At 45.8% G+C, this 26,805-nt stretch overlaps 1 protein-coding gene across 1 annotated transcript in view; it reads left to right on the forward strand.

Moving 5' to 3' along the window:
* Positions 1 to 14,776, forward strand: part of zfpm1 (zinc finger protein, FOG family member 1) — a 126,281-nt gene extending 111,505 nt beyond the window's left edge. Inside the window, exons 5-9 of the mRNA XM_061721135.1 lie at positions 3,748 to 3,850; positions 3,959 to 4,204; positions 6,768 to 7,001; positions 8,171 to 8,413; positions 9,220 to 14,776. Coding sequence (XP_061577119.1) covers positions 3,748 to 3,850; positions 3,959 to 4,204; positions 6,768 to 7,001; positions 8,171 to 8,413; positions 9,220 to 11,798 — 3,405 coding nt within the window. The 3' untranslated portion in view covers positions 11,799 to 14,776. The remainder of the gene's footprint in view (positions 1 to 3,747; positions 3,851 to 3,958; positions 4,205 to 6,767; positions 7,002 to 8,170; positions 8,414 to 9,219) is intronic.
* Positions 14,777 to 26,805: the final 12,029 nt, after the last annotated feature.

The raw sequence follows: 26,805 nt of genomic DNA on the forward strand, positions 1-26,805 counted from the left end.
TGTGTGTGTTCTCCGACTACATGGTGGCTCTACTATTTAAAAGTATTTAAGGATGCATTGGCCAGCAGGGGATGCGGGGTTTGGGGTGGTTTATTACAGATAGAGAAAATGAAAGTCAGACACATGAGCAGGGAGAATCACTTATCAGCAGCAGAAGTCCGTTCTTGGCCGAATGTGTGAACTGTACCAGTTCATTTGAAGTGCGCTTCCTGTTACGGGCTCTCTGCTGGATATCTACAACCATCCACTGCTTATTTAAGACGCATTAGTGATTCAGCTGAGCTCCGATCGCATCAAATGCAGCACGGATAGGAAGTCGGCCGTAGATATCGTGGATAAAGGTTGGAGTGCAAACTGCAGCTGTTCAACCCCGGTTTGAATGCAACTGGTTGAAACAAAAGAGTAAAAGAAAACACTTGACAGGAAGCAGCGCTGCATCAACTTTGACCCTTATCTCCAGTTTGTGCTCCGTCAGTGAGCCGAGGGGACGCTCGGGTCCTGAGCTGGGGGAAGGCCTCCCCCTGGTGGACAGGGAGGAGCTCTGCACCTCAGCCAGATGTGGAGCGCTCATGTACATGCGCTCTGCAGCTGGATCAGGTCTTAAAGGGGATCTTGATGACCTGCCAGCCGTGTTCTACGCCGGACAGAGAAAGAGAGATAAAAGCAGAAGTGTGTGAGTTCATAAACATGTGTCAGGAGTCAGCTGTGATCACTACGGAACAGTATTAGGGCCTTGCAGGAGAAAAAATATTTGAGTGGGGAAGTTGTTTTTTTTTTATTGTGCATTTCGAGAAAAAAGTCAAAATGTTGAGAAAAAAGTCGAAATGTCGAGAATAATGTTGAAATACAATTTCAAGAATAAAGTCAAAATTTCTCAACATTTCAACTTTATTCACAAATTTTTGACTTTTTTCTCGACATTTCACCTTTTTCTCAAAGTACATAAGTAAAAAAAATCTTCCTCTAAAATATTTTTATTTTTCTCCTGCCTGGCCCTAATACTCTTCCGTAGATCACCCGCGACTTTATTTTTTCACATTTATGAAAAGAACTGAGAAGTAGCACACCTCTTGATTTCAGTAGGAAGGAGCTCTTTCTCTTTCACTTTTAATCCAAACTTGAGCTGGCAGAGCAAATACATTGCACTCCCAAGATGATAAAATCCAACTTGTATCATATTTTAGCTGCATTTAGTTTAATTTTAGTTCCTTTTCAGTCAGACCCATATTAATTTCTCTGTGAAATATCTTATAATTATAAAGAAAATGTAAAGATAAATTAACAATAAAAATGTACTTCTTATGCTTTCAAGCTTGTGCATGTGTTAGAAATGAGATATGTTGAGCTGAGGACATGTTTGTTGGGTCGTCATGAACAAGACGTTTGAGCTTCAGTGAACAGATTGTAAAACTGTTCGGTTCAATAAATAAAAAAAAAAACAGAAAGGAGTCGGAAGAGACATATTTTACTCGTTTACTGACCAATGGCTTAGGAAGGTGTTCAGGAAAATATTGCGAACAAATCAGCCGTTTCTGACGGGGAATTGTATCGCTCCGGCGTGGAGACGATGCTGAGGTGGAGACGACGTCCTGACGAAGGCAAGCTGGACGTGTGTGTGTGTGTGTGTGTGTGTGTGTGTGTGTGTGTGTGTGTGTGTGTGTGTGTGTGTGTGTGTGTGTGTGTGTGTGTGTGTGTGTGTGTGTGTGTGTGTGTGTGTGTGTGTGTGTGTGTTCATACCTCCACACATGCATACCCTGCATGTTGACTTTCTTTGTCCAGTGTATCCACCGTGAATCTTATTATTGCAGTCAGCTCAATAGCCGGCCGTCGACCTCATCAGATCTCTCTGTCTCTCTCTCTCTCTTCCTCCTTTATTCCTCCTCTTTATTTTCCTTTTGTTCAGCCCATGCTCCCTTCATCTGCTCATTTCCTCCTGGGGCTGTAATCGCTGCCGATGTGCCAGCAGCCCTTTCAGAGGCCCGTGTTTACCTCACACTGAACACTGAGGATTGTACTGCTCGTGACCATCTGCAGGTCTGCTCGGTGTAAAGATGGCCAGTTCACAGCACTCACAAGACCCGAAGGATTGTACTTTTACTGGATTTGTTTTTGGCCCTCTGGCAGCTTTGAAAACAGGAGAACAGAAATAAGTTACACCTACTGCAGCTGGGACGAGCCACCTGTACTCTAGCCTCTCTGCGTTTCGTACGAGAGGCACAGGAATGTGCAACATCATCTCGGAGACGAGCTTGTCATGTTGTCACATACCTGAAGACTCATTTAGTCAAACTATTCAAGTTGGTTGTAACCTCTGCAAACGCACTTGTGCGAATGTCGTATTTGTGGATTGGGTTTGAGCAAATGTTGAGGCTCAGAAGTGCCGCCGCCGGAGATGATCTCCAGAGCAGGCCAATGCAGAGCTGAAGCAGCTTTCAAGGGAGAGCTTTAAAACAAGACGAGGGAGACTGGAGGCTGCAGGGCCCGGAGGGGGCACCCTCAGGTGCACCTGTGCTCTCACCCACTAGCACTGAGTATCTCTACCCAGGGCCGCCGCAAGGGGTGTGCGAACCGTACGACCGCACGGGGCCTCGCGTTTTTTTTTTCCAATTTTTTTGTTTTTTTTTCAAAAGATTTTTTTATTTTTTTTTTTCCCTTATAAATATCAACAGTCACGTTCCATTACAGACCTAAATGTGTACTAGTCTGTGCATATCAATAAATATATGTGCAATGATGCGCGTGTCTGTTGTTCAATACAACTGAGTCAGACCAAGCGCAGACACAAGCTGCTCTGATCCAGACGGGTGAAGTTTGGAACAAACTGTCACACAATGTAGAGAGAACGAGACAGAATCAGGAAATTTCCATCAGGGAATGAAAAAAGAAAAAAACTAAAGAAAATGGAAGAGTTTAATGCCTCTCTGAAAGGCTCGTTTGATACATTTGTTACAATAATCACCGATCCAACCGGGTCTCAAGCAGACGCGGGGCCCCGCGTCGAGGCAAGCCGAGATAGTGATGAGGCAGGGGAAGGTATCCAGTATTTTGCTAATTGGAGAGTTAAAATATAAATAAATGCGCATATAGACACCTAAACCGTGACACCTGTCACCTGAAATGCTTCTTCAGTTCTGATTGGCTGGCGGGGAGTTGTGTGGGGACGCCTGGGGAGGGCGTTGAGGATAGATTAAACCACCTGCTGCTTAATCTTGTTTTCTTTTTCTCTGTTAAATGTAAATGGAGTCTTTATTAACACCCCCCCCCAAAAAAACGTCCCCACTTGCAGCCTCCCTGGTAGAGAAGGTTAATGGTGTGATTTAATCAAATAAAAGCAGCGTGTTGTTCCAGGTCTGTAACGGAGGTCATGCAGCCTCAGATGGACACCAGCACATGACCAGGTTTATTTGACCATTTATTTTATAAGTATGTTCTTTTTAAGTCTTCCTAAGTATGTTTTTCTCTTTTCCGGCTCTGCCCAGCTGCTCCCCTCTTAAGAACCAGGTCCTGGTCCAGGTTTCTTCCCTCCTAAAGGGGAGTTTTTCCTTGCCACTGTTTATGTAATAATTGGTCTGGGGTCATGTTCTGGTATCTGGAAAGATCCTGGAGACAACTTCTGTTTTAATAGATGCTATATAAATAAAATTGAATTGAATTGAAAACTTTGAAAGCGAGTGTGTAGTCTCTGCTTCAGGTGAGCAGCTTTTCCCGGTGCTCAGGTTGATCAGTGATCTTTCCTTCCCTCACCAGAGCGCGGCGTTGACCCTGGCGTGTGAAGCTCCAGGGTGTTGGATCAGTCGCCTCCCTCTGACCCGCGAGGCCTCAGCCGCCAACTGCACCATCTACAGCCAAGGTGCAGCCTCTGCACGCCTCTTCATGACATACAACACCACTTCCTTAAACATGAGTGTATCTGTGTGTCTGGGAGTTTACTAACCGGGGTCTGACTGCGTGTTTCCAGGTGAGCAGTTGTTCTGTAAGGTGACCAGGGAGACGGCAGCCGGCCACACGCTGCTGGCGTTCCTGTCCCCTCTTCCTCCTCCCTCGTCTTCGGGGGCCCAGCTGTCTCCCCCGCTCAGCCTGGTCACCCAGAAACAGCCGCTGGTGAAGGAGGAGCCGCTGTACCCGGCGGCGCTGCACTCGGAAATCCAGCTGCTCCCACAGCAGGCCGGCATGGCCGCCATCCTGGCTACGGCCGTCGTCAACAGTGAGTGTTGCACTCTAGAGTTTAATGACAATGTGTACAACACAGTGGTTAGAAAGGAGGAGGCTTTTTTATTTTTTAAATATTTTTTTTTCCAGAACCAAACCAATTAATTAATTAACACACACACACACACACACACACACACACACACACACACACACACACACACACACACACACACACACACACACACACACACAATATGTGTATTTTTGTATAGATCGCCATTATTACTGCTTTGTATGTTCAAAGAAGATTGTGATGTTGATGATGATAGATATGTATTATTATATTTTACATTACTTAAGTCATTAATATTTATTTATTTATGTGTATGATCTGATCCTGCTCATACATAGCCCACCCTATATTTATTTATTTATTTACACCATTCGAGAGGGAAAAAAAAGAAAGTAGGTGGCTCATCTGTGCCCTTATTTATTTATTTATTTATTTATTTATTTATTTATTTATTTATTTATTTATTTATTTATTTATTTATTTATGTGTATGATCTGATCCTGCTCATACATAGCCCACCCTATATTTATTTATTTATTTTCACCATTCGAGAGTAAAAAAAAAAGAAAGGAGGAGGCTCATCTGTGCCCTTATTTATTTATTTATTTATTTATTTATTTATTTATTTATTTATTTATTTATTTATTTATTTATTTATTTATTTATTTATGTGTATGATCTGATCCTACTCATACATAGCCCACCCTATATTTATTTATTTTCACCATTCGAGAGTAAAAAAAAAAAAGAAAGGAGGAGGCTCATCTGTGCCCTTATTTATTCACATGAGCAGATAACTAAAGGCTGGTGTGATTTACTGTGATGCTGAGTTCAGCCACCAGGTGGCAGTATAGCTCTGAACAGCCAGCAGAGCAGTTTCCCTGCGGCCCCTGCAGATCCGAGGATGTCCGGTCGGCTGTGGGCTGAGCAGAAGTCTGGCTGATAGTCGCTCACACACACACACAGCTCGCTGTGATCCGTGGTTATCTTCTTGGAGGACTGCACAGCACTGCAGCAAATAATTGGACGTGGACAAAAATAACTTGAATGATAAGACGTGATAATTGTTGTTGCCATAGCGCTGGTGCCTTGTTGCCGTGGAGACTTGTAGCTATGGAATGTCAGTGTGTATCCCTGTGAGGTCCGGTGTCCTCACCTTTATAAGACAGGAATGACCTCATTAGAGCTGTCCTCAGACATAAAAGCTTGTTCATCATAATAATCCACCTGAAGCTTATTTGCTGATACTGTTTTATTTTTCTGTGCTTTGTGCACGGGCCTAGATGTAGTTGTTTACATTCCTTGTTGATAGCAAGTACAGAGAGTTATGAAGTGGAGCAGAACTTATTTACAAGCAAGCAGTAACTTCTTTGTGTGGGGGGTTCAGAGTTGTGAGGGACAGCAGCACAACATGTGAGTGTGGAAACAGACGCTGTGCTTGATTCTAGCTGGTAATGTAGCAGCCGTCTGCAGGTTAGGGCCGGGCCGGGTCAAACATATCCTTACAAACGTGCCAAAAGACGGCCCTTACACTCACATTGATTCATTTGTGCAAATGAGCGAATCTTCAGCAGACACTCCAACATTTACTGATGAAGCACATTTCCCACACAAAGGTGAACCAAAGCTATTTACAAAAAACATCAAGATGAAGAAAAAATAATGACGATAGAAAAGAATGAATAAAAACAGCATAAAATGAAGGTAAAATCACAAAAGAGAGTTGAGCCGTGTTTCGTGAGGGTGAAATAAACACAGAGGTGTTTTTATGTTTAAAGCACTTTCAAAGGGCACGGACTTGGTTTGGTTTTAAAGATGGATACATTTGGAGGAACCAAAAGTGAGTTGACTCCAGAAGAGGGCGGCACATTGACCGGAAGTCCTTTCACTCCTGCTGATCTGCTCGTATTTAGGAAACAACTGGCGCTTTTACAGTAGTACCTACTCAGCCCGACTCGACTCGCCTTTCCCTCGTTTCTTTTCAATACTCAGATCAGAAGTAGGCGGGTAGCTGCTGTGACGTTTGTAGCCTTGAGCAGACATGGACTGAGAAAGCTCCTGGTATATCTTTTCATTCCTCGTGGCCCCATCTAGCTCTCTGGATATTTTCCTCAGCCACCAGGTTTAAGAAGGTCTCCACCTCGGAATTTGACCACGGAACAGATTTCTGTGCTGCCATTGTTCTTCGGAAAAAATGAACAAGATGCCGCGAGTCGCTCTTGAAATGATGTCACATCCTGACTCAGACGTCTGACTCCAACCCCCCAACCAATCGGTGGCTTGTAGTGTGATGACGTCAGATGCATCCTGACTTAGCCGTTTAGAACCTCTGCAGAATAGATACAGAAAAGTATCTACTCGGCACGTTAGACCCCTAGTGGAAAAGAACCAAACCAAGTGGAGGCGAGTCGGGCTGAGTAGGTGCTGGTGGAAAAGCGCCAAACGTGACACAACGTGTGCAGGTTCAGGGACCATCAGGAGAACCTTAAAGTGCTACATTTGTTCTGTCAGCTAACCACGTTTCTTTTGTTCTGGCCACCAGAGGACATCTTCCCGTGCAAGGACTGTGGCATCTGGTTCCGCAGCGAGAGGAACCTGCAGGCCCACCTCATGTACTACTGCGCCAGCCGCCAGAAGCAGCCGGCCGCGGCCTCCTCCCCCCCGCAGGACAAGCCCAAGGACTCCTACCCCAACGAGCGCATCTGCCCCTTCCCGCAGTGCAACAAGAGCTGCCCCAGCGCCAGCTCCCTGGAGATCCACATGCGCACACACAGCGGTGAGAACAACATGCACACATGTAAAGCCGAGTCAAGACTAGACCGATCACCGATACCAAAAGCAGTATCTGCCGATCACCGATCACATTGTGAAATCCATAAATTCGTCAATATTGTTGTCTCATGTACACAACACTGAGGTATGAACATTAGGAGGTGAGAAAGTATCATGAATTGACTGTTTTATTGCAGGCTGAGGCAAAGTGAAATATTTCACACTCTAGAGACTCTTAGAGATGATTTAGACTCAGTTTACAAAGAGTAAGTGTAGCTTACTAACTTAAGCTTTCCTGTGGCAATAATTATGTACAACACAATATGTGCACCAACACAGACAACAGCAGACGTGACACTCTCTTAGAGTTGATACAAGTTGTAAACCTTAGTTTTCCTGTGTAAAAAGGAATTAAATCTTAAAATAAAAATGAATTATGAAAGCTTTAGCGATAGCATCCGCCACGTGTGACCCAGGAAACTTGTGATTGAAGCTCAACTCTTCACACTAGAACTCTAAATAACTCCAGCGGGATTACATCAGTGAAATATTTACGACCCGGCAGCGCGTACCGTGGATCCAAGCAGCTAACGATGTGTTTAAACCCGATGTCTGCTACAACGACAAACGGCTGATGATCGAATCTTATGAATCCATTACCGTATGATGTAGGTCTTTATTTTTCTTGCTGTTGTTGCTGCCGTCGTTTATAGGTCTTTGTTACGTTCAGCTGCGTTAGCGGCGTTGCTCCTTTTTTTGGCTGCCTTAGCGGCAACCAACTTTAAAAACTCAATATACTCCTTCGTGTGAGAAACTTTCAAATGTCTTATCAGCTTCGTTGTATCTCCTTTGGACCATGCAAACCGTACATTTGTTGTCCTTTTCGGACATTGTAAAACTCCCATCCCGGCGACGCCATTTTCAGTGTTGATGCTTTGTAGAAACGGCCACGCCCCTTTAGGAGACCTGGGTCTGAGATGTGGGCGGATGGCGGGTTGTTGTTGATGTAAATGGATCGGCTTTGAACTATTATTTTGATAACTCCGATCAAAACTGATAGGGGCATTATCGGCCGATACCGATCGATTGGTGCATCTCTAGTCAAGACATGGATCCCTGTAATTCCTGGAACCTGAAATTCATCCGGTGGTGTTGCTCTCCGTCCCTCCTCAGGTGAACGTCCGTTCGTCTGTCTCATCTGTCTGTCGGCCTTCACCACTAAAGCAAACTGTGAGCGGCACCTCAAGGTCCACACGGACACCCTGAACGGCGTGTGTCACGGCTGCGGCTTCGTCTCCACCACCAGGGACATCCTCTACAGTCACCTGGTCACCAGCCACATGGTGTGCCAGCCCGGATCCCGCAGCGAGGTGTACTCCCCGGGGCCGGGCCTCCCCAAGCTGCCCCTGACCACCGGTGAGTAGCGCAAGTAGCGGCAGAGAAGCTGTCAGGACATCAGCAGGCTAGGGCTGGGTATTGATTCAAATGTCAAGAATCAATTCGATTCCGATTCTTAAGATTCAGAATCAATTATCAAGATTTTATTCAATTCGATTCAATTACAATTTTGATTTGTGTTAGTGTAATTAAAACAGTTTTTTGAGTTGTTGCATGAATGATTTGACTGTGTAGTTATGCAACATATTAATACTAGTATTATATCGAGATTCAACAGCAAGTATTGCAGCTAATGATGCTGTAAGGACCAATCACCTCCCAGAATGTTGATAGAACTGCTTTCAGAAACATCGTGTGGGTCAGAATTACCAAACAGATCCAGGGCAGCAAACAGGGGACGTATGAAATCGGATACATTTTTTCCCACATTCCGTTTTAATTTTTTCCATTTTTTGGTTTTTAATTTTTTTAAATTTGGTTTTTAGCACTTTATGCAAATGTAACCCCAAGACAGTATACAGTATAAAGCAATGAAATATAGACAATTTATGTAATTATAACTGAAAACATTAATGTTTTCATACCTTTAAACATATTTAAAGGCAAAAACATGGCACCAGTTATTCTTTTTTTAGAGTGTTTAACAAAACATTCCTTTTTTTGGGCATAAACAAAAAAATACCAAAAGTTGTAATGTAATGATGAAAAAAAAATCGATCTTTAGACATACGAATCGATTTTTAGGAATTAATATGAGAATCTATTTAGAATCGGAAAATCTATTTTTTTCAACACAGGCCACTAACGTGTCCCGTCCTCCCCAGGTCTCAGTCCGGGGGATTCTGGAGTGGTGCTGAAGTGTCAGGTGTGCGGCCACAGCGCCGACTCCCCCGCCCAGCTGCAGCAGCATGTGCGGACCCACCTGGAGGTCCGGGTCCCGGCTGAGAGGAGCCCCACCCCGCGCCAGGGAACCCCGTCGTCGCTGGACCCCCCTCAGATGTCTCCGAAGGAGAGGGAGCCTCAGCTCTGTGTTCCTAAAGCCGACTCCTCCAGCCCTGGGGCCAACGGGGGCTCGGCCACGCCTCGCACCTGCAGTCCTCCCGACGCCCCAATCACAACCCTGAAAATTAAAGAGGAGCCCCAGTCCGAGTCTGAGATGGAGGAGCAGCCGATGGAGGTGAAGGAGAACGGAGAGAGGAAGCCGGGTGGGGGAGAGGTGGAGGACCAGGAGGCAGCGAGGAGGACCAGCGACGGGCAGACGGCCACCTCCTCCTGCCAGAGTCCAGCCAGCACCACTGTGAAGGCGGAGCCCACCAGCCCCACCCCCGGCTCCAGCCCCGCCCATGTGGGCGGAGCCGGCTCAGCGGTTCCAGGCGGAGCCATGTTCTTACCTCAGTACATGTTCAACCCCGAGGCAGCCATCCTGCCTCAAGCCTCCGAGATCCTGGCCAAGATGTCGGAGATGGTCCACAGTCGTCTGAAACAGGGCCAGACGGTCGTCCAGAGCAACCCGGCCGCCCTGTTCCCCACCGGACCCACCGCGGCTGCCGCCACCACCGCCGCCGGCGCCACGCCGCCTCACAAGGGAGCCACCTGCTTCGAGTGCGACATCACCTTCAACAACATCAACAACTTCTATGCACATAAGAGGCTTTACTGCTCCAGCAGGCACCACGGGGAGGGGGCCGGCTCGGCCCCGGGACCCGGAGCCACGGGCCCGGCTCAGGCCCCGGCACGCTCCTCTCCTCAGGCCGGGGGGGCCAGCAGAGCAGCCTCCGCCTCCCCTCCCGACTCGGACCCTCCTGCAGGAGGAGGAGTAGCAGAGGCCAAGAACCCGGTGGAGGTGAAGACAGAGACCCCGGCGGGGAAGGAGGGAGTGTCCTCCTCCTCCGAGGGGGAGGGCGGGGGAGGTGGAGGAGGAGGGAGAGCCAGCGAAGGCAGCCAGAGTCCCGCAAGCGGTTCTGCAGAGGACCTGGAGGACGACCCCAACAAGACCTTCTGTGAGGCCTGCAACATCCGCTTCAGTCGCCATGACAACTACATTGTTCACAAACGGTTCTACTGTGCGTCTCGCCACGACCCGACTAACCACCGGTCCTTGCACATGGTCAAGTCCAGCAACCCCGGAGCCTTCGTCCACCAGCCCATCCGCACGCGCAAGAGGAAGAAGATGTATGAGATCCACATGGCCAGAACGGAGGCGCTGGCTAACGCCGCCGCCGCCGCGGCAGCAGCCGCCGCTGCCACCGCCGCGGCCTCTGCTCCGTCTCCCTCCGTTCTGGGACTAGTGAAGCAGGAAGTTTCCCCCGGCGCCGCGGGCAGCTCCAGCCCCGAAGGAGACGGCCCCATGGACCTGAGCAAGAGGCCCCGGCTGGGCGAGGCGGCGCGGCGCGGCAGCGGCAGCGTCCTCCCCGCTCTGCCGCTCAGCGACTACCACAAGTGCACGGCCTGCAGCATCAGCTTCAACAGCATCGAGAACTACCTGGCTCACAAAACCTACTACTGCCCGGCCACCACCCTGCAGCCGCACACCCTGGAGCAGCTCAGCAGGCTCAAGAGGTCCGCCTCCACCTCCCCGAAGAGCAGGCCGGAGCTGCTGCACCCGGGGGAGGCCAAGGTCCTGCCGGCGGAGTGGGTGGCCCAGGCTCAGGGGGCTCAGGGGGCTCAGGGGGCTCAGGGCGGCTCCTCCAGCCCCAAGCCCTCCGCCCTACCTGCTGCGGAGGCCAACTCCCCGTCACACACGAGCAGCAGCCTCTCGGCCGCCCCGGGAGGCGCCGGCGCTGCCTCCTCCTTGGCGGTCTGCCCCTACTGCCCCAACAGACCCATCACCTGCGACCTGGTGGAGCACTTCAAGACCAGCCACAGCCTGCTGGTGACCATCCAGCCGCCCAAGGACGGGCCGCCCCAGCCCGGCGGCGCGGGGGGGGCGGGGGGGACACCCAGCAGCAGCCCCAGCCTCAGCCCCAGAGACGGGGCGGCCCCAGCCGCCTCCGGCACCCCCGCCGGCCAGGCCAGAGCGCTCTCCAGAGTCCACAGAGACAGCCTGAACGGCCAGACCCGCAGCATGACGGCGTCCCCCGTGTCCCCGCTGGTGAACGGCAGCCCGTCGGCCGGGGGGGGGTCCCCTCCGGCCGGCTCCCCCCTGTCCGTGTCTCCTCCCCGGGCTCCCTCTCTGACTGCGTCCCCTGTGCCTGAGGTCCTGAGGGAGAAGGCCGCCCCCCACCACGTCCCCTCCCCCCAGACGGCCCCCCTACCCGGCCCCAAAACCCCCGTCATCTCCCCGCTCCAGAACGGTAACTCCCGCTTCTGCCGGCTCTGCAACATCAAGTTCAGCAGTCTGTCCACTTTTATAGCTCACAAGAAATACTACTGCTCCTCCCACAGCGCTGAACACGTGAAATGAGCCCCCCCCACCCCGTCTTCTGTCTCTCCAAGTGGAAGTTCTCTTCACTAAGTCCAAAAAAAGCTCAGATGGTCCTCCTCCTCTGCCAACCGTCCCTCATGGACCATGACTGACAGTGAATGACTGTTACTCGCCCGGCAGGGCCTGGCCGGGCCTGCAGGGGGCGCCACTAACTCACAGCAGCCGATTCTCCTCCCATGGGTCAAAGTTTGTCGTACACTAAGAGCTGAGACGGACCCTCTGGTCTCCGTAGTGCTCTAGCGCCCGCGGCGCAGCGCGGGACGCTAAAAACAGCCTCCTCGTCTCTGCTGACTTCTCAATGGCAGTCATTAGATTCAGCCTCGTGATGAATCTCCAATCATTTTTCTGAACTCTCGCCGTTTTTTCGCACCTGAACTGGAGGAATGGTTTCCTCCGGCACGGACAAAGACTTGATCGTTGTTGATGTTTTTATTATTTGTGCATAATGTATGATGTCTGAAGAGAAGAATCGCTTAACGCTTTGGTTCCAACACTGGCTCTTGTTTCGTTGACAAGTAGAGAGGCTTTTTAGCTGAAAAAAAAACGGATATGCGGTATCACAATGTTACTAATTACTGAAGGATATTTCAAAATGGACACTTTTTCCTTTTCTTTCATATAAAGAAATTCTTATTTTCTCTTTAAAGAGCAGGGGAGAAAAAAAATGTGAAATATTTATCTTTTAGTCCTCACTGATTTCATGTCAACAGCAACAAAAAGAAAGAAAAAAAAACTACCTACCTAGTGTCTGAGAGTATTTGTATTTTTTATTTGTATATTTTTCATACTGTTGGAAGGAAGTGTTTGGATGGGGGTGTGTCGAAGTGACTTTTCTAAGTGTAGGTGTGTAAAATCCTCTCACGGTAATCACTGGGATCACACTGAGCCTGGTCGTCATGACGTCCGGAAGCCAACGCAGTTTTATTTCTGTCGTGGTCTGAAAGAGCTCAGCGAACGCCGGTGCATGTAGTGAGGAGGATGAAGCTTTCGACATGTGAGGTTACGCAAAATCCACCTTTCCTTTTTTTTGGTGATGTTATCTTTCTATCGGCATGAAGGCCCGGCAGTGAGCAGTCACATGATTACGTACTTTGCGTGGGGAGCCCTGCTCTTCCTCGTGGACCCAGTTGACGCCACATGCTCCCGCGCAGCTGCTGCAGATGCTGCAGATGCTGCAGATGCTGCAGATGCTGCAGATGCTGCAGCTGCTGCAGATGCTGCAGATGCTGCGGATACTGCAGATGCTGCAGATGCTGCAGATGCTGCAGATGCTGCAGTACAGTGTTAGCTAGAACTGTGAATGACTCATTTTCTATGACGCAGCAAACTGGTTCGTCAGGACTCACAATTCTGCGGTTCAGCAATGCCCAATACGAACTCTGCCTTTAGGTTTTTAAAGAAAATAGACAAAAATGACGTCTAGATGTTCAATTGTTTTCACAGTTTTTTTTTTTTCCCCGTCCTTCAAGTTCTCAGGATTTCACTTGTTCCATTGTAAGTTTCTAAAACAGTGTTTGGATCTTCACACGACTTTAAAACTCACAATTACAGGTTTTAAGTGACTCATTTCTGGACCTGACCTGCAAACGACGTCCCAGAAGCAGGTTGCCACACCTGTAAATGATTAGGCCTCGCTAGAAAGGAAGCTAGGAAGAGATGTGGCATTTAATAGCCATCATTTTATGGACTTAAAGGTCCAGCGTTCGTAGTGACGAACAGTAATCCAACGTGAAACCATCGTGAAATGGACGGACATCTGATCTGAGATAATAATAACAGAAGAAATCACCTGTTCAGGAGAAGCTACATCAATGAAAGCCAAGTCGTGGCTAGTAAACAACATATTTGATGAATCTCCCTTTTCCCATTTTTACTGACTGGATGAAAACGCCAGCATTTATTTAACAGACGTGCTTTACACAGCGGTTAGGAGAGGGGACTGATCCTCATATCTGAGCCGGGGGGCCGGGGCGGTCGTAGAAACGGCTGCGGCAGTGTGAAGGAGCCATCTCCACGTAATGTGGATTTTGTTGCATCAAAACCACAATCACTGGAAATGAAAAAGAAATCTGAAGAGGTAAATTGAGGCTCTGTCTGACCCAGTCCGTCTGTAGAAGTCTATGGATCCAGTACCAGGGTCCAGTCTGGGTTCCTCAGAACTGCAGGGAACCGTGAAGGCTTCTATGGAGGAGGTGTAATAACTGAAAGGGTTACTACGCCTCCAGGAGACCAGGTAACCAGCACAGGGCCCATCATCAGCTCCTGAATCTGCATCCATCCATCCCTTTCTGCACCCTGTGGCCAGAGATGAGACTGCTTTTAATAACATTTCTGCTTAGAGCATCAGTTGTTCATGTGATGGACGGTTATGAAGATAAACCTGTAGACCAAAAGCTTATTTTTCAGATTTCTGCTTCCTCATCTCCTTCCGCCCATAACCTAGAAATCAGTCCCAGCACAGCATTTCCAAGCAGCTCTCAAATCCTATAAGGCACCTACAGTTGAGAGGAGGAAGGAGGCGGATACAGCAAAGTACTTTCTTCTCCGGTTCGATGGTGTAGTTGTTCTACACTTCCCATTTAATGTTGGGTTAACAACGTCTGAATTTGTCCTGCCGCTGTGAGCTCAACTCTCTCCTGGGTCTCTGCCTCCGTCTTTGCTGGAAAGGGCTAAGATGCAATTAGTGGAGTCAACAATGTGCAAATTAGGAGCCCAAGTAAGGTCAAAGTCTATTTTTGTAACAGTTTTTTTTTTCTTTCTTATGTCCCCAGTGACTAGTTAGGTATTCTCAGGTGTCCCTGCTAGTGGCCATTGAAGGAGTCGGATGCCTCTAGGGATGGAGTTTAAAAGCAAGTCCACCTCTGGCCCAGGAGAAAACACAAGTGCTTTTTGTTTTTCAAATCTCAGAGACACAAAGCAGCATCCATGAGATATCAGTATTCACCTATTTTTTTGTTTTTGTCACACAGATTTGCAAGGCCTAACAATAAAATAATGAAGAAAGAGAAAAATATTGACAAATGTGCAGTGAAATGCTGCAGATTTCTGGTGATTTGGAGGTACTTTTCCTTTGAAAAGCTGAGCTCTTGTAGGACAGCAGGGACATCTTTAATCAACCGGTGTCTGCCGTGTCGTTCTGCCTTTACAACCTCACTCATTTCAGACGTGGTGAGCCGTGGAGGTTTGTTTTCCTCCCCGTTTCCTGATCGATCCCCCATCTGTCCTGTCACAAAGTCACACACTGAGGACCTGAGTGCCGAGTCCTGCGAGCGTCGCCCCGTTTGGTTGCACTGTGTTGTATAAAAATGTGCTGAATGTTTCAGTTTTAGCTACTCTTTTGTAATGTATTTATGTTATGCAGCACTTTTTCCCGTCTTGAATGCGTCATTTTTCTTTCCTCGAAGGACTTCCCGAAAGAGTTTCACCCACACAGAAAACGTGTTTTTGTTTGTTTTAAGCTGTCAACATCTTTTCTCTTTTTTTTTTTAAATGATTCCTTTGATGTGTAAAATGGAGAAAATCACAATGAATGTCAACATTTTTATTTTCATATTTTTGATTTGTTTTTTCAGCTTCCACTACACTCTTGTCCAAACTATGCATGGGAAATAAAAAGTTCAGAGACACTGATGCGGAGTGGCTGAGTTTTTCTCTCCGAGTGGGTTAAAGTGTCCTTTACTTCTAGCTCTGTGTGACTCACTACTCCCAAATCTCCTCCTTTTTCTTTTTTTTTCTCTTTGTCTGCATATATATTAATGGTTAATACCATGTTGGTGTATATATATATATATATATATATATATATATATATATATGCATATATGCATTTTTGATATATATCATATATACTTTAATATATCATATATATTTATTTTATTCATATATATATATATATATATATATATATATATATATATATATATATATATATATTTTTTTTTTATCTCCTTTTAATAATGTCAGCAATGCTGTCCCTTTAACGTGCAAGAGTCATACCGCCAGGAAAGGAAAGCTTCCGGTGTTCATTCAGAGTTTCAAGGGTGCTCCATTTGGGGATTAAGTGCACTTTCAGTTTATACGTGAGTGCAATGAATGGATGTACATTTCCAACTGAACCTGTCATCCAGTGATTAACCTTCAATTGTGGGATGTGAATTCACTTCTCTGTTGCTACACCTCTGTTTTCAGTTGAGGCTGAGCATAAGAGGCACCAAACGAGTTTAAACTTTTAGTGTCATTTGTTGTAAGAGCAATCAAAAACAATTGGAGCAGTGGGGAGATTGGATGCAACAGCACAGATCAGGGAGATAATTTATAAGAAGTGTTTGGGCTTAACAATATTTCTAATACTAGTCACAATTGACCCAAGCTGGCTGCAATATGTTTAAAATGTGTAAAACATCAGTAATGAGCTTTTTGTTATAAGCAGTGAAATTAAATAAAAATATATTCTTTTCTTTTGTAGTAATATATATATATATATATATATATATATATATATATATATATATATATATATTTGCGTGTAGAGAAATGTTAAAGCCAGTCTATGTAGCAGTAGCATATGTAGTATGTAGCAAACTCCTTTTGACCACATGGGGGCAGCAGGTCACAAGGAAGAGAGGAAAGTGTCTTCAGCAGTACAAATTGTGTCAGAGCATCCTGTACGGAGTCATCACCAGCGGCTCTTTTATCAACTAAACAGATCTATGAGAGCCCATGGGATCAGCAGTGCATGGGGTTTATTTAAAATGTCATCAATTTGCTGAGTTTTTATCAACTGGCTTCTTCAATGTTTATTTCATTCATTCAAAAAAAGTGAAAATGGAGTTTGTTCAAATTATTAACCTGTAAGAGATTTTTGCCTTCAGTCCTCGCCTCAATAGGACTCCATCATCAGGGTGTGTTTCACCTGAACAGTTGAGTGGGAGAGTCATCTCAAATTCGGGTTAAAAAGTGATATTCCCTCGTCAAAAAGCAAAGAAATCAGTCGGATTCAGAGCAGATAACAGATGCTCATCTGAAGGGGGAACGTCGTACCGTCATGTCCAAGTATGGAACTGACTACAAGCATGCATGTTGCATCATTTCAAAGTACACTGGCATCATTTCAGTTTAAAAATGAACCTGAACATATTCAGAAGTGCAAGAAGTCCACTACTTAGGAGAGGAAAAAAGTTGGTTCAATTGTTCAATTACCGCCAAGGACGCTGTGGGTGCTGAATTTTCCCCATGACTTCAGCGCCCACACCCTGGGTGGGGTTGGTGAAAGGGCCTTTCTGTGTGGAGTTTGCATGTTCTCCCTGTGTTCCCTTGGGTAGCTAATGTGAGATACCCTCACAAAAACATGCAGCAGTCCTTGGCTATACATGAGCCCTCTGGCCAGCCGGGGTGCCAGATGGGGTGGGGAGGATCTGGCCGGAATAACGTGATCCTTCCACGCACTACGTCCGGTCAGAGAAGCCCCACCCTGTCTGGTGAAAAGAAGCGGCCTGCTCACTCCTCAGGTTAAAGGTATAGTCAGTAATGTTGGAGAGCTAGCAAGATTTGAAAGTGGCACCTCCTCTAAGCCCCACCCCCTCCTCCCCCTCCCGTCAGCGCTCCGTCCAAAGCCACGCCCCCACAAACTTTGGGGAACGCGCATTTGCAGGAGTCGAGTTTTCCAGGACATTTTGGACAGCACATTTTCAACAAAACTACCCCATGTCTCATTCACCTGTAAGCAAGGCCGGTTCTAGGGGGGGGCGGGGGTGGGCTGTGTCCACCCAAACCTGTGTCCTGCCCACCCAATCAAAGTTATGGGGATCCTTTATTTTTTTATAAATATAAAAAAATATCACAGAATATCTGTACTGTTTCTGATTGGGTGGGCACTGCGCATCATTTTTAGACACAACAATGAACACATACAGCAAAAGTTGTGTCTCGGCGGAGGGACCCGACTTCCCAGCAAAATGAGTACAACAGATAAGAGAAGTGTTCAGAACAGCACACAGAGCACACACTGAAGGCTGATTTATGGTTCCGCGTTACACCAACGCAGAATGGTGCGCGTCGCCGCGTACCCTACGCCGTAGGCTACGGCGTACCCTACAGCGTAGCCGTGGCACCGCAGCGCACTGCCACCCGCACCGGAGCTCTACGCCCTCGCCGGGATGGAGACGCCTCCATCCCCACGGACCCCCATACTGGGGAGGGGGTATTTTTGGCTGCGTTTTCTCGTTTTCTGCGCCATTCTTCAGCAAACGTGACTCGAGTGTGTGAAGTTTTCCGGCAAGATTTTCGACGTGACGAGTGCGCGCATGGGACAGAGGGGGGTGTGGGCAGGACTTAAAATGAAGGCATCTGGTTGGTTCTTTCCCCCCTGCCAATCCTCTGGTCCTCTGACCAATCCGTGCCACTCTGTGCGCAAAAAACAGATTGGTCAGAGTTTTTACAGGATTAAAGCTGTCAGAAGGGTCTTTTTTTTCTTTCCTTTTTCTGAACACTTTATTGCCTGGCTACTCTCAGGATGGAAGGACCATTTCACCGAGTATAACAATAAATGTTTTTGAATACGATTACAGACTATACCTTTAAGAAGGAGACCTGAGCTCAGTGCAGGGCCCTCCCAGGGTTGGTAGAGGATGGCAATGCCCAGGACTGACTTAGGTAGGAGCACTGGGTGATTATAATGGGGGGAAAAAGAAAATCGGGGCACAATGATCTCTGAGCCGGCGCAGCACGGTGGCTTGGTGGTTAGCACTGTTGCCTCACAGCAAGAAGGTTCCCGGTTCAACTCCCTGGTCTGTGTGGAGTTTGCATGTTCTCCCCGTGCTTGTGTGGGTTGCCTCCGGGTACTCCGGCTTCCTCCCACAGTCCAAAAACATGCATACTAGGTTGATTGATGATTCTAAATTGCCCGTAGGTGTGAATGTGAGTATGTCTGGTTGTGTGTGTATATGTTGCCCCTCGATGCCTCTCGCCTGAAATTAGCTGGGAAAGGCTCCAGTAGACCCCAATGACCTGCAAAGGATAAAGCAGGTATGGATGATGGATGGATGGATTACCATTACTGCCTGGAGACATGGGGCTCCCTCGCTGCATCAATCATCAGGAAAGTCATCCCGGATTCTTGGGAGGAGTTGCTCTTGGAGGACATTTTATTTTTTTTCCATTTTTCTTTAGACCCCTTTACATTGTCAGACCCCCCCCCCCCCCCCCCTTTCAACACCCAGAATAGCATGTCGTCTGTCATTTTTACCTCAACTTTGGCCCTGCCAATAACTGGTCCCTGAGGGGACACTTAATCATAGCCCGGAACTGATAGGGATGGCTGGTCGTGGGTTCGTTGATGGCGAGACAACGATGTCCACAACCTCCTCATCCTCAGAGCCCTGGACGCCATGAATCCGCATATTACAGAACCATAATCTGCAGCTAGCTGCTGAAATGACAGACCCTAGCTTTGCGTGAAACAAAACTCGGGTAATTAAACGTAAGAGCCTCTGAAAGAAGTGATTTGTGATCAACAAACTCAACAGCAGGAGTGGCGGAGGGAGACTGCTGCTCATATTTGTGTAACACCATTTGGGAGAAGTCGCTATGCCACACAGGCCATCATGTGATGCGGCACTACTCGATAACGCCTCCCGACTCGTCTTCCCTCCCCTCAACTCAGCTTCAGGCACCGGAGCCAATAACACGCCCTGCATTTTGATTGCCCGGGGTGAGTTAAACACGCGTTCTTTGTGCAGGGATGAGAACAGGGTCTAATCTGAAGGAGTCTGCTGCCTCACTGGTGTGTTTGCATGCATATGCATGCATCCTGAAACATGCAGCACAACGCCCTGAAACATGCAGATCAACGCCCAAGTTGTCATTGCTGTGGAACCTTTTCGCTGTTGGTCACAGATGATCCGCTTTCCTTTCATTTCTATGAGAGTATTTTAAATTTCTGTTGAACTAGAACTATAACGTGGTCAGTGCTTAATTTGTCCATGAAGAGGTCCCGGAACATCGAGAGGGAGAAAAAGGTCCTGTATCCTAGTGCGCCGAGTCGACGCAGCGGCGGGGGGGGTTGGGTGGCGGGGGGGGTTGGGTGGCGGGGGGGGCATTAAGTACTAGTGAAATTGCACCAGTGACTGTTTCATTGTTTATAGACTATTACTGCATATTATAGGTGAATGAACATATAGGAGAAGAACATATCATCGGGTATGTTAATATACTGAAATAACTAGATGGAAGAAAATGGAAGAATCTACATTTTCTGAGTTTTATTGTCCTTTTTTTTAATTCTTGTGTCTGTGGCAACTTTCAGACAAATACTACAAAAAACTCCAAACTCCAACAAATGACATTACAGTTAAAGAAAGATATATATATATATATATATATATATATATATATATATATATATATATATATATATATATATATGTATATATATATATATATATATATATATATATATATATATATATATATATATATATATATACAGAAAGCAGGATACCTTTTCTGTGAGCTAAGCCCTGAACGTGGTTTCAGCTATATTGCGCTCTGTCACAGCTGCCCGTGGTGATTATTGGATTGCTGATGTTACCGGCTGGGAGTCTTGGACACAGAGATATAAAATAAAATAGATTTGTTAATGGAGTATTCCATTTCATATATTATATGTGAAGGCAATTGATTTGAATCTGTCATCATTATTGCCACTTCTGTGTTAAACTTATTTTGTCTGTTTGGACTCTCTGGCAGCATGGCGGTGTGGGTGGTATTGGCCGCCCCCGCTAGTGATTTGTACAGTATATGGAGTAATTCTTCATTCCTTTCAGTGAGGTGAGTAATCCTCCTTTCAGCTCTTCTGTCCAACAGAGCAACTGTGAGGCTGTTCAAGGTTGAGTTGCAGCATTTTGGTGAATTCCCCAAATTTACTTTTTCTTTATACCAGTGGCGGCTGGTCAATAGAGGGCGCTAGGGCACCGCCCCCATCAAATCAAGAGAAGAAAAATCCAGGACTACTAAAGGATTTTTGCATCTGTCTTCGGCAATAATTAGATGAGGGACAATAAATGATTCTTGTGTCAACATTCATCAGGTGGTGATGGAGGTTGGAATGTTGTGATGAAACCTCGGGAGCATCTCCACCCTCTGGCCTGGGCCCTTTGTTCTAGTTTTACTTCCTCTTCCTCTCATTATTAGTGGTTGGCAAATACTGAAATGGGTGTGCTATCACCACTAAGGGCCCGATTTACTAAGATCCTAAATAAAGAGTACTAAATTGCGTGTGCACTGAAAAGGTTTGCGCGTGCTGTTTGTGTGTGGTTTGCGGGTGATCAACTAAGATTGCGTGCGCAATTGATAACAGGTGCAAACAGCAGTATTTAAATGAGGTGTTGCGTGTCTTAAGGTTTGCGAGCGCAAACTCTGCCATGGAGAGTGGATGGAAAGCACAGTCACAAGTCACAAGCGCAAAATGAAATTGAACGAGTTGGAGTTAGAGATATTAGTGGAAGAGGCAAATAAACACATTCATGAACTACAGCAAATAAATTTAAACATTACCAAAAGAAACGCAATATTGGAGAAAACCTGCGATAGAATAAATGCAGTTGGTAACACAAAAAACGGAAAAACGTCTGGTTTTTCATATTTCAATTTTAGGCACAGATCAAAAATACGAAATAGAAAAACGGGCCACAGGACTGAATTTGATTTTAATATTTAATTGGTCGGGTTTGCGTGACCCGGCGGTGCTCGGCATGATCTGAGGAGAAAAAGACATCAGACACAGAGCTGGAGAGCGCTTTGATTCATCTATTTATGAGTTAAGTTTTTATTCAGATGTCCACAGTATATTGCAAATATTATATATTATATAGCAAACACTGACAGTAAATGTGTGACAGACGGGACCATCATATGGCCGTCGATTTAACGCAGAACCATAATTCAGGCGAAGCTGCAGTCTCTGCGCTGATCCTGACACAGCGGGTCAGAGCGGATTTGGTCATGATGTTTAACCTGTGTTTTGTGATTAATAAGCACGGGTTTTAATTAAATGTAATTTACGAAGGATGATTTCACGTTCAATAAGATCAATAATCAATAAAATACAAAGTTTTGGCACAAAGGCTTGGCCTGCTTGTGGGCGAGTGGAGGGGGGCACATTAAAAGAAGGTGGCAAGATATAAGGCGGAGAACTAAAGAAAAAGTGGCCTTTAATAAAACTTGTGCAACCATTTTTAAAATAGCATGCAGCAGAATAAAGACTCTCTCTCTGCGTATTCTTTGATTTTGGATGTCGCCTCCTTGCCACAATAACGGCAGCAGCAGATTAGCACCTTCCTTTCGAACGTATTAAATACAGACGCAATCACAATACGCGCAATTACTTTCAGGCTTGGTAAATCTCATTGCGCGTGGTAAATGGAGCAATTTGCATCTTCCCCTCCCAGTATTTAGGATTTCTGCCGGGTACGCCCCATATTGATTATTCATCAGGGCAAAAGTACTAACTGAATTGCGTGTGCAATTTTGCGCATTTCAGAGACGCAGTCGTCTTTGCACGCTGTTAGTAGATCAGCTCGCACATTGGTTCGCGGGTGCTGTCAAGTTTGCACAGGTTTTTACGCACGCAAACCTTTAGTAAATCGGGCCCTAAGTGGTATGGAGTGGTACTTTGCTGAGTCAATGGATCCAACACAATGGCTGAAGGGACCGAGGAGGATGTCAGTCCTGTTACTATGCCAACTGCTTGGATTTTACCTTGAATCCCTGCAAGTGGAAATGCACCTTTCTTTCCCCTTCAGTTATTATTGTTAGTTTTATGAAAACCACTTCAGAGGCACAGCAAATACAACATGTCCTAGTGGATGGGTACGCACTTGTGGAGGCTGGATAATTTTGTTATGAATCTTTATTTCGGCTTGTACAGAACAAGATGAAAAGGAAGAAAAAAAAAACATTTCTTTTGCCGAAAAGGTGTAGGCTGAAGCCGTAGCTTATAGTGCCTACCCTTTTTTCTTATGATCAGCAAAAATATGAGACATTAGCTTTTACTCAGTGGAAACAAACAATACATAAAGAAGAAAAAAAAATAAGTAAGACAAAATACAAAATTGACATTTCACATCCTAGAATGTTTTTGATAGTATACTTTATAATTATAGTGTTTTATATTTATTTACAAGATACAATATAATTCAACTCTGATTCAACTCAGAGTTTGTGGTGTTACAGATAAGTAGGTCATTTTGTTCCAGTGTTAGTAGTAAAATGTCTTTTTACTTTTCATTATATGTCCCATTTAATTTTGACAGTTTTTTCTTACGCCACAGTGTAGTTTCTGAGCATTACCCTGGGAGGGAGGGCTCCACGTGGAAAAAGGGAGGAAAAACAGTTGAAGAAAACGGCAAACCAGTCCTCCAGTTGTTGATGCAGCCAATGAACTTTACATTTTAAAAAAATACACCTTCACAGGACATAATTAATCCCATCAGTCATTCTCTGTTCCAATAAGTGTCCAACACCTGCTAATCACACACAGATCTATATCTCCTTCAAACCCACTGCTACTATTCCTCCCACTTCCCTCACTCACTGTCTGGACGACATCAAAACCTGGATGGGTAAAGATTTTCTAAAACTCAACGGCAATAAAACTGAGCCTCTTCTCATCGGCTCCAAATCCACCCTCACCAAGACACAACCGATCCTGCTCGTCCCGTCATCATCGACGGCTTCCCTGTACCCTTCTCCTCCCAAGTCAAGAGCCTTGGCATTATCCTGGACAGAACCCTTTCATTTGCACCTCACATTCACACCATCACCCGGACTGCATTCTTCCACCTCCGCAACATCTCCAGACTCCGTCCAGCACTGTCTCAATCCAGCACCGAAATCCTGGTCCACTCATTCATCACATCCCGTATTGATTACTGCAACGGCCTCCTCACTGGCCTCCCAACCAAACTCACCGACAAACTGCAACTCATTCAGAACTCGTCCGCCGGATCATCAACCGCACCAAGTCATCTGACCACATCACCCCCGCTTCTTATCCAACTCCACTGGCTCCCAGTCCAATACCGCATCATCTACAAACACCTCCTCCTCACCTACAAAGCCCTTCAAAACCTAGCTCCCACCTACCTCTGTGAGCTCCTACATGAATACACTCCCTCCCGCACCCTCCGCTCAACCTCGGCTGGACTTCTCAACATTCCCACTTCACGCCTCAGCACCATGGGTGCCCGAGCCTTCAGTTGCTCAGCACCCTGACTATGGGACTCCCTCCCTCCAGACATAAAACAGACAGACTCCATCACAACATTCAAAACTCAACTCAAAACCCACCTGTTCAAACTCGCTCGCTCACTTTAACCAGTCACTGTGCACTACACTACACCAGTTTGTTCTATTTATTGGTCTATGTACTTTCTTTATACTGTCTGTTGCTGCTTTTTGTATTAATTGTATTTTAACTGTGTGTTGGTATCTCTTGTAAAGTGACCTTGGGGGACCTGAAAGGCACCTCTAAATAAAATGAATTATTATTATTATTAATCAAACCCTGGATTGAAGAACGCTTGAGTCCAGCGGGCTGTTTTTAGCTGCCGAGTGTTTACAGCGTCACTCAGCCTGCAAACGCTCCCCATTGGTGTCATTCCCAGAGCTGTACTGAAACCTGTTGCTACTGTCAGAGCGCACGAGCTTCAAAGATAAATGGTTGACATGTGCTTCCCATCTATCAGCTGACAGCTGGAGTCCTGCGGCAGCTCAGAGGGCTGAAAGCAACCATTTCACCATTGCAGAAAGTCCCAGGAGGGTGTTCAATACATGTTATGATTTGATTCTATTCAGTGTATCTTGTATTGAATCAAACTGGAGAAGCCGTCTCGTTACAGGACAGAAAAGGTCTCCCATTAGCAGATCTTGATAGAAGATAGAGAGATAGAGTCTGTTAACAGTTGAATTGTGGTCAGTTTGTTACAGTCCTGAAAAGCATTGAGCAGCAGGATGGACGTCTTCACCGTGGCCTTTTCAGTCTTTATTCAATCTCTCTAAATGGCGGTCTTCCCTGGAGCTGCTGTGCGTTGTTAAGTGAGGGAACAGAAACGTGTCAGGAGAGGAGGCATGAGGTCAGAATGAGCCACAGATGGAGAGGACTTCTGTGAAAACAGAGACGACGAAGACTGCTGATTCAAACGTGACATTTGACAGCACAAACACAGGGAATTTGGCCGATGACAAAAGTGGTCAAGTGTGACGGGAAAAAAAGCAGCACCAGCTGTTTGAAGGGGCAGCGAGATGTTGAAAAGCGACAAGGTTGAAAAGCGATCAGGTCTGCTAATGTGCAAGATGACAGATTTCACATGTCAGTCCACGTGTCAGACCCACTCGGTGTCCTTATTTCCCGTGGCTTTTGTTAGCATCTGTTTTGCTCAAACTAACTGTATGTGACCACAACAAAGGAAACGGGGAGTCTGACCTGGTATCACGGGTGATGCAGGGTGACGAGCTGGGGCAGACGGTAACTCCCCATGGGTAAACCCGGAGCCGGCCCAAGGCATAAGCGAACTAAGCGGCTGCTTAGGGCCCTGTGACCACTAGGGGCCCCCCAAGAGTTAAAAAAAAAAAATGAAATAAAATTATTTGTCTATGTTTGAGTGATGATTTATACATTATAAAAGGTACGTTATTGTACAAAAACACAATAATTAATATTACATAAACAATATTATGTTAACAGACTAGATTAGTTACTGCTGGCATATTGACTGCTGCCTCTCGGCTCCAGAGCTCCACTGGTAATGTGTTCATTCAACCGTGCATTGTTGCACACCACACTTCGCATCGGAGGAGTAGGTTTAAGGCCTACCATGTCGCAAAAACAGACTTTATTTGTTTATTCTATTTAATAATGTCTGTTTTTGTACATTTGAATTTATTCGTATATATGGAGAACATATTGACGAGGTGCTTTTTATCTAAGTTGAGTGATTTTAATTATAGTTTTAGTTTTTGCAGTACTTTGTTGTTGCACTAATGCACTTAATTGTTGTTGTTCCACTTCAAATTGCTGTTGCAGTTTATTTAAAACCAAAAATAAAGTAGATAACGTGTTTACAGTAAATGGTTCATAAATGATCTATTTGATTATTTTGTTATTTTAGTAGGCCTACACTAGATGACACTCAGTATCACACTTAGTACTATATCACTTTAAATATTAAGTGTAAATCAACCCCAGGCCGCTCTTGTAGCTGAATTTGCTCCCATTTCAGATTAAAAACCATAGATGGGTAAAAACATGCCAGGCTGACAATAGGATGATGGAAACAACACGGCTGCAACTGTGCAGCTCTTTGACGTTTTATCTATTGCTTCTCTGTGTGGCCAGTAGGGGCAGTTGCTGACTTTGCAAAATATCAATCGAAAGATTTTTCTGCAAATTTGTTAATCTGTTGTCTGCTTCCATGGTCTTAATCACTGTGGATTACAATCTAACTACAACAAAAAGTTCTTACATCTAGTTTTACAAGTGTATTTGTAATGACGGGGAAGAACATGAAATACGTTTATAGTGGGTGTGTCAATGATCAATAATCAGTATTATTGGCAGTACAGTACAGTACAGGGCCCCAAAATCAATCATCAATCATTTTTCTTAGGGCCCCATGGAGGCTTGGGCCGGCCCTAATACTCTTCTGTACTTAGTGTCTCAAAGAAACAATGATTAAAATTATTATTATTTTTCTTTAGAACCAGTATTTTTAAGAAACTATGTACTATTTTAAAAACATGTCATATTTTACTTTAAGTAGATTTCCACAGCATTGACTCTATGCTGTCGACCCTGGTGACTGTATTCCGTGTTGCAGCATGAGCCACGCCGCCTGTGTTTCTACCCCTCCTCCTCCTCTTCCTCCTCCTTCTGCTTCTGTGGTGTTTCATCGTTCAATCACTGTGTTCTTTCTTCTCTCCTGAGCTCTGT

Source organism: Cololabis saira, chromosome 5 (genome assembly GCF_033807715.1).
Source record: "Cololabis saira isolate AMF1-May2022 chromosome 5, fColSai1.1, whole genome shotgun sequence".
NCBI lineage: Eukaryota > Metazoa > Chordata > Actinopteri > Beloniformes > Belonidae > Cololabis > Cololabis saira.